We start from the raw sequence: 17242 nt of genomic DNA, 5'->3' as shown, positions 1-17242 counted from the left end.
AAACAGTTACGAAATGTTTTCACATATTTATCATGCTTCTTTCTTTTTGTTTTGCATCATTAAAATGCCAAGAAAAGACATTAAAAAACTTTCTTCTTAAAAACACCATTTAATTTTGAAGTCATTCTGCCACTCTTTGAATTCTAGATTTACTGATGCTGTATATGATGAAGAAATAAAAACATTTTCTCAGTGACTGATGTTAAGTAACACAAAAATGTTCCCTTGTATTAGGTCTGATTACCAATGTATTTTCTATTTGCTAAATCCCTGAATAATAAAATGTGTGACTTGGGTCACAAATTCAGTGATCTTCAGAAATTTCGAGTTGGACTGAGACCAGGACTTTTTGATGACCATACTAAAAACATTGAGTGTTTTGTCCTTAATCCACTTTGTTACTACTTTTATGATATCTTTAGGATTATTTTGAATTTAAAAGACTGATTTGCATCCAAACATTAACTTCCTGGTTGATTGCTGTAGCAACATTTGAACATACTTACCAAGATCCTCAATAACTAATGTTATTACAATAATAAATCAAATTGTTGTGTAGCCGGAACAGCTATTACCAACTTTAACCCCTCATTTTTTAAGTAAGTCGGCTGCTATTCAGGAAACTGTTTAACTTACTTTCTGAAGGTTGGTATGGACCCCTGTAATGACCGTCCAGGAGATGTCCCTGATCCGTGGCTCTGTCCTGAAAGCAAACTGTCTGTTTCAAAAGCAAACATCCCATCACGGTCATCAGGAACATCCAGGAACTCTCCATCGCTCCACATCCCCCCTGTGCCATCCATCGGCTGGTATCTGATATCTATGGTGACACTGGTCTGAAAAGGAAGGAAGACATTAAAACATTGGGGCCAAATTATGATAGAGTGCTTAGCTTCAAAATTGGCATGTGCTACATGTGTTCTCACTTTTATAAGTGAGCTCTAAGGTGATGTCTTTTTAGAATTGATTTGCTAAGCAGACATAAAAAAGAAGACTGATCGGCCAAAGCTGTGCCTCCTGAATAAAACAACTTCTAGCCTGCTACAAATCATTTGTTGGTTTTAGGATTAGTTTGGATTCAGGAAAACCAATGTTTCCCTGCTTGATATTTCTTTGTCCTTATTTTGTTTGGCGTGGCCCAGTATCACCTGTTATCGCCTGAGGAAACTTTTTATTACATGAATTTTATTCACATATTTTGTAGGTCTTATATTTTACAAAATAGATAGTTCTTATCATTTAAAGCATTTAGCTACAGTATATTCACATAAATGTGTCTACAAAAAGTATTGACACTCTTGGATGTTACACTCTTTTTCTGTTTTTGCAAATCTCTCGTGGTCAACAAAATTGGGTTTTTGTGCAAAAATTCCCTTTAATATCAATGTGAAAACTGGTTTCTACAAAATTTTGACAATTAAAAGACATTTAACGTACAGTAAGTGATTGCATAAATATTCACTCCCTTTAAAGTGACTTTAACAGAGTTTTGCTTCACAGATGCTAACGTGACAGCAAATACTTAACTTTTACATTTCAGACTCATTCTGTGAAGAATATTAAAACTGGGTAATAATACTGTATTCTCAAGAAGGATTTTTCTATTTATTGGTGCATCAATGTGGTCTCAACATTGGCATCCAACTTGGCATGACAATAAATCACTTTGGCTCCTTGTGTGCTGCAAAAATTCTGACTGACATTTTCAGGTCAGAAGCATGGCTGACCCGGCAGTTTGTCTTTGGCATCTTCTTGGGAGACATGTTTGGACAAATACTATCCTCCTGACAATGACCTAAACTTTATTACAGAGCGTCCAATTTATTCCACTGACAAAGACAGATGAGGGGAAAATATACGAGAAACTCCCTCCCTTTCCGCTACCCTTCTCTGCTTCACGGTCTTTTCCTTACAACATCTTCACCAGGCAATCTGTGTGGTCCACCAGGAGTTAGATTTGTTGCTATGGCAACAACAATAGTAGTGCTCCCAGGTAATGTCAGGTTTAGTTTTACCGCTCTCTTGCTACAGGGATGCTAAGCAGTGAAATTCTCCTCCCAGTGTGTATGCGGGGGTGTGCGTGTGTGTGTTCACAGAACTCCTCATGAACACACTGCATGGGTGTGAATATGAGCTTGCATGCACACCAAGGAGTGCTCTCATGCAGTGTTACATCATCTAAGAAAAAACACACCAGCACTCTCCAACCCACCAACACGGCCCTGCAGTGGTTTCAAATTTTATATGGTGTTTGTTTTACTCAATGCATTCCATCACGGTGTCCTCTTCCTCCCATACCCAATACACTCCTACACTATATTTTCATTATCAATCACACAGTTCTCTCCACCAAGCTGCTCAGGGCTTAATTTAAAACGAATAGATTATCAGTACTTCTGCTGAGCATCTAAATGTGCTGATATTGCTTTCAGATTGTAGTATACATATATAAGATTATTGTTGATGTAGAGCTCTTTAATGATGAGGTCCCTTTTGGCAAATTAAGTTTATTATGTCTTCTTCTAGAACTGAACGTCCAAAGCAAGTTTCATTTCTCTTTTATATTTCACACAAGGTTTTCCTTTTTGGATTCTTCAATAAATATACTTATTGATAAAAAGAATAAAGAATACCCAATAAGAAAATGTTGTGACCTTGAAGTCGCCCTTAAATTAATAATTTAAGGAGCAATTGAAAATGTCCCCTTCGAACCTCGTCATGTTTTGAAAAAGTATTTGTAGCCCTTAAACTTTTTATTATGTTATAACCACAACCCTCAATCTATTTTCTTTAGATTTTATGTGATAGATCAACACAAAGTACTGCATATTTGTGAAATATAACCCTAAATTTAATTCAGGGCAACTGTTGTGGAAAAAATATATTTTCCAAGCACAGGTGAAATCACTCAATTAGGTCTATTCATATGTTGCGCACAATACAGAGAGTTTGTAGGACAATCAATAATGAAACAGTTGTGGGTGAAAAGCTCTGCCAGGCAGAGATAACACTTGAGTTTTATACCAAGGATAAGGGATCCAAAACAAGAGGCGAGACAGTCTGGTTCTGATGCAGCTGTAGCAAACAACTCCCAACCTTGTACATGTAACCCAAATAGTTTCTTCTGGTGAAAGTTCACAAGCATTTAGTATAACATGGTCAGCAGATGTTAACTTGTGATAATTTTCCACCACAGCAACCAAAAGACTTTAGAAGTCACCAAATTCATTGACTTAATGTCTGTGATATTTAATCACATTTATTATATTTTACAGACTATTGAGCACACTTGAATATAAGCCATATCCACTAACTTGCCTTTAAGTTTTCCTTTCAGTTTTCTAAACATATTTCAATAGAAATCCTATGTCACGCACCAAAATATTGTAGCCAAACACCCCACAGCATAATGCTGCTACCATCATCGTGCTTGGCAGTAGTTATGGTGTGAAGTTTGAAAACCAACTCCAAACAAACTAATTTTAATAGTCAGTCTTTGTTTCATGACATTAAAATGTTCCACCACAATGCAGATGTCAGTGCCGAAAGCAGCTTTAAGATGTTGATTTCAATTTGTTCAGCACCTTGTTTTCACGCTGTAGTCTGTGTCTACAACATTCACCCAATGTGAATCAGAGAAAATCTGCAATACATACATGTGCAGTATTGTTTTTGATTAATTGCAGTTATAAGTTACATAATCAGTCACACTGTTAAAAGAACAATTCAAATGCACAGTTAACAAGCTGCATTGAATAGAACGTTTTTGGCTGCAAAGAGCAAATGCACTACATTAACAAAAACTGTTAACAACCCAAAAGGAAGATCTTACCTTTATCGACATGTTGTTGTCATCAATGAGGGTATCTGTCAGCTCTAGATGTCCCTCTTCAGCCACTTTCTGAAGCACCATGCAGAATGTCCCAACAAGTCTGCAGCAAACGAGAAAGGCACACAATTTAAAACAACTACAGTAAAATAAGACAACGCTTTATTTATTTATTTTGTATTTTTTTTAACATTTGGTCTACTCTCCTGCACATTTGTTCAACCATGTAGCCTCAGTGAGTCTTTGCAACATCACTTCTGCCTTTTCACTTACAGTAATAAAAAAATGGCTAATTGTATTTCCTGCTTGCTGACCAGAGGCATCTGCTCTCCAGTGTGTTTCCTTCCTCACAGTGCGGAGGTGAATGTGTCATGAACAGAAGCTGCTTTGGTGAGATGAAACATACTGAGAAAGTGCCACACTGTCAACCCCTCACACACAGAATCTCACACTTTAAAAACAATATGAAAAAAAAAAAGCTCAAACATCACCTAAACCCCCAGAGGTAAAGATTCTGTTTCACTGGCATGTTTCATTCATTTGGCAGTAAGTTATGATGCTAAATTTATACAATTTAAGAATTATAAAAGAGGAAGTTGTATTAAATTTCTTTCCAAGTATGGATTTTGCTCACTTCTGAGTGAAGACCCAGTTAAAATGTTGCAAAAAAAGAGAATTTGATGCCTTTCCCTGATTTAAATGATTGTTCTTAATTTCTGTACTTTAAATGTACAGAAATTATTCATAGTCTTCCACTACTAAATACAACATAAATAGGTGGATCATGTGATAAATTATATTAAAAACATTATAAAACCATAACTCTAATATTAATACACATGGTTTGGATATGGCAACACATCTGAACCTATATTTATATCAACAAATAAATATTGGTAAAAGCTTCTTTCAGGATATAAAAGATAACAATCATAAGCTTAGTTTTCTCTTAGCAAAACAAAGAAAACAAATTTTGACATCAATGTGTAGGTGGTGACATCACAAGAAACTTGAAAAGAAAAAGGTATTCTGTTTTCTCAGGATGATTAGTCTAGCAATATTAGAGATGGTAAAGAAAGTACTGAATCTCCAATTTAGATTTTCTCTTTATCGGCTGCTACTTGGTCACTTCATTCAGCTGTGTATCAATAAAAGCAAAAAAACACCATTCAAACCAGGCCTGTAACATAAAGCTGATCTCCTGAAAAAAGAAATATATAGAAATAAAAACAAACAACTCTTTATTGTAATCACATATTGCCTGCTGAACTTCTTCAATTTTCTTCTAATCCAGGGATACAGCAGGATCTAAACTGTGGGTGTCTCCAGTCCTTCGGGGTTGTTGGGATTTTGACATTGTGTTCGATTCTGTTCCCCTCTTTAAACTTTCCTCAAAAACACAAATAAATACAAAAGAATGGGATAAAATACGATTGAATGGAGGTCACTGCTGCCCAAGGACCCCTCACAAAATATAACAATGGGGAGAAACTCTGTCCCAGGTCCCATTCAAGCAGCCAATTAGAGCTGGTGAATAATTTAAAGAGTTTCCTTCAAAACAGAGCATTGTTTGCAGAGCAATAAGTCAGATATGTAGAGTAAAGCCACAACCATATGTCATTTCCAACTGAACCTTTGTTTACGTCTAATCTTAGATAAGATTAGAAACAGAAAAAAAGCTATTATACTTTTCATATCATATATTCAAATGATTCAACAAAAGTACCATTACAAGGAAATTTCACAGGTGTTTAGCAGGCAGGGAAATCTAAATTTGTTAAACAGGGGTATTCATGCAGAAGCCAAACATACACACGCATATTGCTGTGTTTCTCCAATAGGACAATAAAAGCTGACAGCCAGGTGAAAAGTAAAATAAGGGTACACTACAACACTTGTAGTTGAACATGAAAACACCAAATACTTTCTAATTAAATTTATGAGCAAAGACTAACACAACAAAGGCAGGGCAGCATGTTATCAGAGAGTAAATAAGGCAGTTATTATTCCAGTCTTCTCCCAGCTTTAATCCCTCTTTGTGCCTGCTGTCGTTACCAGCACTTTGTTTTCTTTGAAGTCAGTGGCTATGAATTGCTTTTACATTAAGAAGTGAGGCTATACTTGAGTTAGCAGCAGTTCCAAACCCAATAATGTATTCTTGAACTTCACTTTACTTTGAGAATAAGTTTTCTTGTAAGTGATTCCCCTCAGGCGTAGGCAGATGCTCTTGCTGTGAAGGTGAGTTATTGTCAGGTTCCTCAGTGAATATATTCAGAGACTTGCAAACTAAAGTTGGAAAGGACACTAATAGCTTTGTGTAAAAAAAAACAACTTTATTCTTGAAGTTCAACTTTGATCCTGTCACAGTAAGTCCAAACCCATTGCATTATAATCAACTACTTCCTTCATCAGACAGGGCTGATCAATACATTCAGGCCTGTTCTGTCGTTTCCTTTTAACCATTGTGACAAGTGTACAGGTGGTGAATAATTGAATTGAGCGGGGCCTATCATGTTCTGCCTCACTTTTTACCATTTCAAAGGGTGCCATTCATTATTGACCAACAATTTACTTTCCTCTGCTCCATAATTCAAACCTCACCTTCCTTTTATTTTGTATTTTCTTTCTTTGTGAGTCTCGGGTATTTTTTTTTTTTTTTTAGCAAAGCATGGCATGACCAAGCAAAGGATCATGATAAGAAATGCTTAAGTGAGAAGATATTTGAGATTTATGTATACAAAAAGCAAATAAATAATAATCACAACGTATACATGGTGTTCAAGGACAAGCATCTATCGCCTGGCAACATTTGCAGATAAACAGTATGTCTCTTCGTTCCAGATGGACAACACTGACGACAAAATGCAGTTAAGCTGTTTTTAATGGGTGAGCTCCCAAAAACATGTTTTCCAATTCGGCTCATTTTAGGTGTTTTTACTGCAGAGAAGCCTGTGGGCAGAGTGCTCCAACTTCACAACAGCCAAGTACCATCACAGGAGAGATTCAGAAAGAATCACACACAAACACAGTATGACCCAGATTTCTTTCACTCAGATTCTTTTTAATAGAAATAAAGGAACTACAGAACTAGAGCATGGGCGCTTTCAAAAGCTGCTTAACATACGGACATCAAAGATGTTTCAGCTATGATGCCTGTTAGTGTAGTCAAGCTATAGACGCTACGATGTAACAGTGAATGCAAATTGTAGATAAAATTCCCTATTCCAGTATATTTTAACATTAATTATAAAGAAGTCATTTACAATTAAAATAATCTCAGAATGAATTATGATAAAGGATTGTTCTGAAAACCACAATTCTTCGCAACACATCATCATATCTGGAGATACTTTGTGCTGTTACAAAAGAATAAGACAATTACAGTGTCTAGATTTACAATATGACGTTTTCTCTATAAAAAGCAAACTAACAGTCAAATCTTGCCACAAATTTTCAGTTGGACTTTGAATGGGCCATTTTCAACACTTATTTTTTTAACAATAATATGCTTTCATGTAAATCAGGGGTGCCCAAATCCTGTCCTTAAGAGCAACTATCCTTCAGCCTTTAGATTTGTCCCCTCTCCAACACACCTAAATCAAATTAATGGCTCATTACCAGGCGTCTGTAGTATCCAGGTGTAAGGGAGATGGTATTCCTTAAGGGGCCTGGGATTTGGGCCCCATAAAGAACACTTTGTCCCCACTATGTAGTATGTGTTAGAAAAATTGATATTACAATGGAGGCCACACGCACACACCCCCGCACACACACCCCACCACACACACACCCCCAATAGCCTTTTATGAAAGTATATCTATCAGGCAGGGGAGAAAACTGCTAATTAAACATGTTGTATATGCCGATGGCATACGGTGACCCTCATGCATCACCGCCACCTTTGTCTTATGGTAATGTGATCAGCCTTATTGTCAGAGAGTGTAACATGCTGGCCTCACAGTGTGTTGGTACTTAAAGAGATGAAGTAGGTTGGTCATCATTTTCGTCATGTAGCCCGTGGACAATGGAGCAGGTGTGAGAACAACAGAAACTATTCTTCACTCTGAATTATTTACTAACTTCCCTGTGCAAAGGTTACTGTAACTATAAATATTACCAAAGTGCTCACAGACATTTTTTTTTTTTGACAAACTCTATTTTCACATTGTGGATTTTTTTTGTCTATTGATTTGTTTGATTACTTCTCATTCACTCTATAATTAAACAACTTTTGGGCTAATGAATATTAGCTAAACTGGAAATAGTTGAATTTACAAAAATAAAACTGTTAAAAGTAAAACTGGAGAAAAAAATAAAATAAAGAAACAGATTTAGTAAGGCCATTTTCTGGAGTAAATAAATAACAAGGAAATTCTGTAGTTACAATCTGTCCTGTCTGACACCAAGTCTTCTTAATTGGTTGGTGATTTGTTGTAAACTTCTGAAGATATTTAGCTATAAATTATAAATGCAGATCTTATTTTTAAAAAAAAGTCCGAAGAAAATATCAGCAGGGGCCTAATATTGTTGCTTTAAATTGATAAGAAACTAACTCCACAATTTGTTGGGAGACTGGTGAGTAAGAAAAAGAATAAAACAAAGTACTTGACATACCAACACTGACACCTTGAAAGATCCATTGTAAATTGCTTACACTACCTTACTTCATAATGCCAAATTCAATTTTCACCCGAATACCAGCTTTGTCACAGTATCAGTAGAGTTACTTTTCAAACTATGAGATTTCCAGAGCTATTTACCTGATTATGTTGAGTTATGAAACAGTATTCCTGTTTGAGACTGCTTGACTTGCCCTCACAATAGCACTACAGAAATCTCGATGTCAGAACTGTTTAAAACTGATACAACTTCTGTCTACACCTGTCACCACCCTTTTAGATCTCAGTCATCTCTGTGCTTGGATAAGTAGTGAGTCACCATCTGACTGTAAGGTTACGCAAATAAAGTCCCAAGACGTTAGCACTAACAGATGTACAGAGTGACAAGCGAATAAAGTTTGAATGACGACAAGGCCATGCAATCTTTCTCCAGTCTGGCCCCTTGACTGTTTATAAAAAGCGTCAATTAACTCAGTGTGAAACCTGACTGGACCTATTTCAAACACAGGAAATGAACCTGCTTTCAGTGTTTAGGAGACAAGGTGCCTCTACATTTGTAAAGGAGATGGAAAAACCTGGCAGGAAGCCTTCCAATCTAGCCATTTTGTGAAGTAAATGTATTCAGGCTGATCCGTGATCCGTGGAAGGCCATAAATTGGTGTACATTTTAAATTATTTTTGGCTCCTAGACCCAAAAACAACAATTTTGCTCCAATAGGACCATAAAATGTTGCACCAGCTCACCTTAAGGCATCCAATATAACCTCTTCAGCACATATTGAGTTTTTGTGGCAGCTTTTTTTCCTTTAACTGGGCTTCACATAAGTATCTTTCATTTATTACTCACAGGTAAACCTTCTTTGATTGCCTACAGCTTTAGTTGTTCTCCTAAACGGCTGGAGCTAAATGTTTCTGGTTTAAATACAGAAACATTCAAACCAGAAACAAAAATCATTCAGCATTTTGGTTTTCATTTTAAAACTTTAGCCAAGTAGCATATTGTTTCGTTCTCTTCTTTTCCATCAGCCCAAACCCAGATTTTCAGGAATGACTGCTTCATAACCTGCCTTTGTCCTTTGTTTTTACAGAATAAATTTCTGTTGACTGAACAACACCTGATATTATTTCAAACATGCACATTGCAATTAATGGTCTAATTACACAAGATCTATAAATCTTTAAAATTTAAAACGGTGATTGATATGGTTAGTACTGAATGATTGCTATTATTTTGAACATAAACTGTGCATCTGCAAATAACTCAGAAATAGACAAGGAATTATTTGGCTCCACTGTAATGCCATTCATCATGCTAACTGATGACAAGAAATTGTGGACTGCATAAGAGAACACACAGCAAATATTAACGTTTTTAATTAAGCAAACACATGATAATTTATGTTATGATGTGATTCTATATTATTGGAATAATAATAGTTTAGATTATTTTTTATTATTCCAACCACTGGTGTCACTGAGTACCAGGCAGATTTAATTATTTCTGTATTAAACGCAGCCTGTGGCCTGCCTTTAATAGCTCCTTGTTTACAGAGTGTGTTTACATTCATATGTGGGCCAAATAGAAGGTAAATGTGTGGCTGTGCGTATTCAAAAAAGCCTGTGTGGAGAAAGGAAGAGTGTATTGCATTTTTATATGTCATCTAGTCAAGAACTTAAGCATTAAACTCTGCTACATTACATCGTGTTTTTCATGATCTGACTGTTTGGACTGTGTGACATGACAAATGAGCCAATTACAGAGGTTGAATTGCAGTTTCATTACTTCAAGCGCTCTGTTGATGTGAAAGTGACTCACGTCCAGCTCAGTGGTTTACAATGTTTTTACACAGGCAATTTACTCCATTTAAGTCAAGCTCTCTGGGAATTCAAGCTCATTCTCCTCCTTACTTCAGAGACACACACCATGTGTGAGTCTGAGTTGGTCACAGGCTGACGCTAAAAGACAAGCAAGGCCCCAAAACCACAAATGGATTTACTCTGAAATGCTGTTGGATGAGATACAACTCATTCTGAATCCAACAGTTTCTGGCAACTCTTAGATTTTAAAAATGTACCACAGCTTTACAGCATTCACTCACCAATCTGCCAATAAGAGGTTTCATTAAAGATCGTTCACTATTAATATTATTTAACCATAATGTTAGCATAGAAACAGACTTTCACTGTGTTCACTTTCTTATTTTTTTTTTTAAACAACCATCTATGCTGATATTATTCACCAAAAGATGATACAAATGAAATTGCTGTGCTGTACGTAGTACATTCAGACTAAAAGATGTTGTGCACTGAAAGTAGTTTTTAAAAAGAAGAATTCAGAGCAGGAGTCTTAACTCACCTATTTGTGAAGACTTTGCTGTAATTGTACACTTGGATCTCCAACATCTCATTTTGATCAAGTCTGCTGGCAATGGGCCATCGAAAAGTCTGGTAGAGGAAAAAAAATATCAAGGGTTACAAAAGTGTAGCAACAAAATATGAGACAATTTAGTAAAGAACTATTCTATACTTTGTTTTCTGTAAAACTATTTTGTTTACACTGAGATGTAATTAAAAAGCAATGCAACACCTATCCTGTCCCAGTAGGTGGCAATAACGTTGACACTGACAATATCAAAATTCAAGAGAGAAGTTCTTAAATAATGCTACTTCACAATAGTAACTTCACCAACTTCTAATGTGCATGGAGGGGTGGATAGATCTGATGAGGTCAAAAGTCCAGCAACACTTTAAATTCAGAGGAATCAACAACAGGTCCACTGATTTATCGGACATATGGAGCAGCTGATAATTGGTCAATAAATGAATAGTTTTTATGGACACATAAACACCTGTTTTTTTTCTGCCATACTCTGCATTTTTGTTCAGATTTTAAATATTTTAGTTTTCCTGGGAACACAAGCCCTGAATAATAGATCAACAGAACAGCAGTTTCCTTTAAAATCATGTAAACTGCAATTCTATCCATTTTCTTTAGAAAACATTTCCTGTTTCATTCTCAGCCCATTTAATGAAGATCCATGTGTTAAGCTTTTCCATTAATGCAATAAGAGCAAATCTTGGTCAAATACTCAGGCACCGTGTAGTTAGCTTAAATGATCAGCTTTTAACACATTTGATATCTCATACAACACTATTTAGTGAAAAAAGGCTTGTAGTTTAGCATTAAAACATAACAGCATTGGTGCTATTTATTCATATATCCACTGTGTTGCTAATAAGAACCCTCATAATTACAGACATGACAGAAGATTTAATTTTCTTCTGCGATGTTTAGCCAGACAAAAAGATAAATCACTGTAAATTATTCCCCCCGAAGTGGATTTAAGTAGCTGATTCAAGGCCTAGCGTCAGCATACATCGTCTACCCTACAGAGTCCTTGAGAGTGTAGATGTTTCTGCCGAAGGCAGATCTGTTGTTCTGAAGGGAGCAAAATATTGGAAAATATTGGAATGTTTTATTCATCACTCTAAACCATGCGTTAACTGGAAACAATAATAGTTTTTTTTTTCTTGAGATAAAACAAGAAACTGTACTGTAAGTGATAGCTTTTCTTGAGTGAAATTCCAGTTATGATGATAGAGAAGATAAAGGATTGCTTATTTTAATTACATTCTAAATATTACTCTGAAGGATGTTTTTTGACTCACTGACAAAAAAATCTGAAAATGTTGCAGCTCTTCATATAAGCATATTACAGCAAGATGCATGCATTTTATTGAGCTGTCATTAAACGCATGCATTTAATGAGAACGATACAAAGATACAGGAGTTGGCAGAAGTGTCCTGTTTGTTGTCTATTGTATGTTTCTGAATACTTCAGTCTTAATGTTCTGAGGCAATAAAATGGATCTAATAGGATTAAATGATGCATTACATTAGTATGCATTTGACAAACACATCCATGTCTGGGATCCTAATTAAATGAGAAGTACATTTTTCACAAATGTCTAGATCACTAATGCAAACTGATGTAGGTTTATACATTTATGTATGAATGCTAATTTAATTAGGAGTTTTCTTGATCTTTGTCTTTTGTTGTGTTCGATGGTTATTACAGTGTCTTGCAGAGCAATTTATACTCTTTTTCACATTAAATCTAAAGACACTAATGTGCATTATTATGATTTTATGTGAATGACCAGCAAAACATCCAAAGTTTAGTTTATAGACTGTATGCGGAAAATCAATCCTTGCCATAATCCCATCAACTCTGAACAGGATCCCCGTCCCTGATGGAAAAAAAAAAACAACAACCCACTACCATAGCAGTCACACAAATTTTTGATAGTGGGTGTGGTGTCTTCACAGTATGCTTAATTGTTTTCCTGTCATCTTAGTTGCGGATATTTTCAGTGACACCAGAGTTACCATAGGTCTCTTTTCCTTCTTTGATAAATGTTCTTCTTCTTGTCAACCTTGCCTGTCAGTCGTGATTGACTCTTTCAATTTGCAGATAATGAAATGACCAGTATTCTGTGAGGTTTTGATTTTGATCAATAACTTAATCCTGCTTTAACCTTCTCCCCAGCTGTATTCCAGAACAACCTACTCTGTTTTGTGGTCTCCATGTTGCTGTTTGTTCACTAATGTCCTCCAACAACGTCAAACTCTGACACCATATTACACCACATCACTCTGCTTTGCTGCTTCAAACAACAAGTACATGACTACATAATTAAGTAGAGGAACAAAAGCTCTTGTTGTAAAAGTTCAAAGGATGATTAATTAGCCTTTTGGATAACATTCAGCAAACTGTTTTTAATTACAGTATTATGATGAAACAATATCATGACGACAGATGTATAAAGGTTGCACAGGTGATTTAAAACTCATTGACTTCCCACTGTTTTTAGCCTCTAAGTCTGGAAAACACTGCAGGGCAGGAAACACATCCATCAGGACTGTCCCATTACTGAATCCTGGAGTTCCCACCTGCTTCCATTAGACCTGCATTAGAGGACCTGTGCATCCACATGCATGCACTGCTTTAAGCTGTGAGTCTGTGCTTTCCACCCTGAGGATCTGCAGTCTGTGCTTTCTTTTCTCAATCTCTCGCCTACTGAGGACAGGACTATTGCCACTTTCAGAGCAATAGTCACCCACTCCACTAAAAACACTTAGAAGCTGCTAACAGCTCCTGAGTGTTTGTCCTCGTCAGAATATATCAACTAAATCAACTGCATTGCATCTATTTTATAACAATTCTCCTCCTGTGTGATAAAGCTGCTGAAAAGTAAGCCCTCAGCATGGTGTTAATGATGACAGCACACACAGCTAGGGAAGGGATCAACATTATACCAGCACACATAAGCTCAAATGATGCACATCATAATGAGATTATGTTTGGGTTATTCAATTCCAAGCTTGTCAATTTCCCCAGAGAAGCACAGGTTTTAATCTGTGTTTTCACAATAAACAACACTTATTCTGAAGTACGCAAGTCATAAAAATCTGAGTCTTACCTTTTTTCTCCCTATAAAAAAGTGTTTCTACTTTAAGTTTGTGCTATCCATAGTTTAAATACTATTACGTTTTTATTAAGTGCTATACTACACTAGTTCTTCTTCTCTTTTATTGCATCCAAAAAAGATATCACTGTAGTTCAAGCAGAAGAAACACCGGGGCTAAGTTTTCTAATCTTATTGGTAAAATGCAGTCAGTTGAATAAACTTTGAGATAATGGAGATCCTTTAATGTCTCATTCTGTTTTGTTTTCAGACCTGTTGTCACATCTTGATGCACAGCTAAAATCAATCCTCCTCATCAGTAGCGTGGATAAAAGCTACAGTCATCTAACGCCAAACTTCTTCCGCCTGAGCATCTGTGATTTAAGTTTACTATTAAACTTGATCCTGTGTACTCAGAGCAATCCTGAGATTAGCTCTTTTTGTTTGGTGAATTGTTTTAATTTAAGATATGTTGGAAGTTAGGTATGGGGATTTTCTGGGTTTTTTTTATTTTAATTCTTTTTTTTTAGCTAGTTGCGTCCTGTCTTGTGGTCGCCAGGCAGGGAGATTAGAGATTGTATGTTTGTTGTTTAAAGATAAAAAAATTTCTTACTTTCAGTCAGAAGGGGGAATTTTCATTTGTTTTTTGACTCTGATGTTTATTTCATCCTTTCTGTTTAACTCATGAGTGAAATCCTTAACATAAGTAAAATCCCTTTTACACTGAGGTGGGTTTTATTCAGGAGCTTTAGGTTGTTAGTTGCTAGATTTGTTTTCTGTTTCCATCTCAGATTTTAAATCTATCTACACTCAAACATTAATTCATTATTTTTACATGCATCATGTATCCTGTTTAATGGTGCACATTTCTGCAAGTCCAGAAACATGAACAAGCATGAATATTAAATTACAGTGAGCTCTGTTCATTGACGTTCTGTAGAATGCACGCTTAAAGCTATAAATTGCCTTAAACTTGAATGATGAAAAACTGCTGCAATACTCCGACTCTGGCATTCAGTCAGACTTTATCACATAATATGTTGGTTAGAAATGGTGTCAGATGGTAATCTGTAAAGCAGTCATCACTACTTTGCTGTGGAAAAACAAATCACCACTAGTCCTTTCTATTTAGCTTGTCTGAGTCATTCTCATAACTGTTCTCAGATCCCTTTTCTCTAGCGCTCAGTGCTGTATGAAGTTTAATTGGTAAAGCATGATGGCTCATTAAAAGTGACAGAAATGATCTCTCTCTTGAACGCCTCGAGGCCTATTGGCGCTTCCCCAGGGGCTAAACACTCAGATCATCAAATGAGGAGAAAAAGTTTCTTCTCAGATCCCTGGAGCATTGTGCTGGTCAGATGGAAAACAGGGTCATCCCAAGTTCCCCAACACATCATTCCTTGATATTTTATGACTGTTATACTAGATTCAGATGTGGGGGGGGGAAACTCACCCATGATTAATTATGAACAATATGTTTCCTTCTATTTTTTCTTCTACTCTCTAATGTGATAATGATAGGAGGAATGTGACACAATTAGAGGATCTTCTAAGAAGCTCACAGTGTTTTGAACTCCAGGCTTGTTATAATCTTATGATGCAACTCTCTCAAGGTTTAGATGTGTCCTCGAAGGATAAGAGCAATAACAGTGCAACCTAACTTCTTCTTAGCTCCTGTCAGTTAGCTTGGTATAAAATGAACACAGATCAAGGTCAAATGCCAGTTTAAAAACTTACAGTGCAGTCCACAAAAAGAACTAAATACATTCATGTTCATAGTTCCCCACTTGGCATCTGTAGTTTACAATTATTTATATTCATTGATCATGTTTTGTGAAAAATATTATTCAGTTTGAGATTGAATTATGTGCTCATATGCTCTTTTAATGCTGCTGAATTCTACATATTTTATGTTCTTGTATCTTATCAGAACTAGTTCACTCTTGATGTTTAATTTTCCTAATTTTATGAAAGCACAAAAACAACTTCCTGCCTGTCGAACGTGTTTATGACAGTCTGCGTGACACAAACATGTTTTTGAATCACACACAGACAATTTTTAAACGTAGTCCCACATTGTGTATAGCTGATGATTTTTTAGTGTCCTAATTCTGAACGGTCATGTAGCATATTACCAGACATTTACATGATTGCGTCTGACAGACTTTCCATTTTGCACAAGAGGAGGCAAAAAGTGGCGAAATCAAACCTATCATGGATGAAACAAGCATGGCAGATGTTGTTACCGCTGCTCTATTTAATAATGACATGCTCATGCTGAAGCAGGTTACAGCTGAGTCCCGTTATTCTTGCTCTCTGCAGAACAACACCACTTCCATCAATAATGGAACTATTCATAATTATTTTGTGCTCCAGTTGCACAACTTTGAAATTGACAGTCAAATGACACGTGCAGCATCCAGATGTACTTCCATAAACGCAGCATGCTGATGTCACATGTTCTTCTTTGCATATGGCTCAAGGCTGATTTTTAACACTGGGGGAACTAGTGATGTGATGTTCAAGAACAATCAGGTTCTTTTGAAAGATTCTTTTTCCATAGAACTGTAGGAATCAAGTTAGCGAGAGCCTTTCTTTGTTTTTCACAACTTTGCTTGTGTACATGTGTGGCACTGTGAAAGAGACGCAGGTTATGCAGCGGGAGAGAGATTGAGGATGGTCACAATGCACTCCCTTTCTTCTTGGCTTATTCTTGCCTTGTGTTGTTTAATATTAGTCCGCTGCCTTAATTGTTATATTTAATGCGGCAGAAGATTTTTGTTTCTGCCAAAGTAACTCAAGTGTACTATTTTCTCTTCCATTTGTTATATTTTGTTCCCATTATGTTGTTTTTATATTACAAGTAGCACTAAATTACAATTAATGCACACAACACTTGTGGTACAGAAGCACATGGATATTCAATATTTATTTTTTGCCACCTTATTAAAATAATAGCCAAAGATATTTGTTGTCATAAGGGATTTGTTTTTCAGGCCCTGTCATATTGGAGAAACAGTTGATCCACTTTAAGCTCCCCTTGGTTTTCCATTAAATTTCCTCCATAAAGAAAGTTTCTTTCAGCTTCCTGCATTTGCACTTGTAGGAGTTTTTATTACACTCAAAGATGATGGACATGGTTATAGTTAGGAACACCACGTATCCCTTTTTATGCTTTACTTTGTGACCCAGCTCCCCCTTCACCATGGAGATGCAGTGCAGTTACTGCATCACTGGATGATATGCGCATACCTTCTGATGTAATCAGAATGACAACACTGACAATAAAAGCAGAGAAGTGATCTCCCTGTAATACTTTAAACAC

At 36.2% G+C, this 17242-nt stretch overlaps 1 protein-coding gene across 1 annotated transcript in view; it reads right to left on the bottom strand.

Moving 5' to 3' along the window:
* Positions 1–632: 632 nt before the first annotated feature.
* The window catches only part of LOC111611438 (otoferlin-like), a 31854-nt gene continuing 15244 nt past the window's right edge, over positions 633–17242 (bottom strand). Inside the window, exons 3-5 of the mRNA XM_023348236.1 lie at positions 10805–10893; positions 3833–3932; positions 633–836 (exon numbers count right to left, since the gene is read on the bottom strand). Coding sequence (XP_023204004.1) covers positions 633–836; positions 3833–3932; positions 10805–10893 — 393 coding nt within the window. The remainder of the gene's footprint in view (positions 837–3832; positions 3933–10804; positions 10894–17242) is intronic.

This window comes from Xiphophorus maculatus, chromosome 15 (genome assembly GCF_002775205.1).
Source record: "Xiphophorus maculatus strain JP 163 A chromosome 15, X_maculatus-5.0-male, whole genome shotgun sequence".
In the NCBI taxonomy this organism is placed as follows: Eukaryota; Metazoa; Chordata; class Actinopteri; order Cyprinodontiformes; family Poeciliidae; genus Xiphophorus; species Xiphophorus maculatus.
Note: the sequence above shows the minus strand (reverse complement) of the source record. Positions and strands in the feature narration are given on the sequence as shown.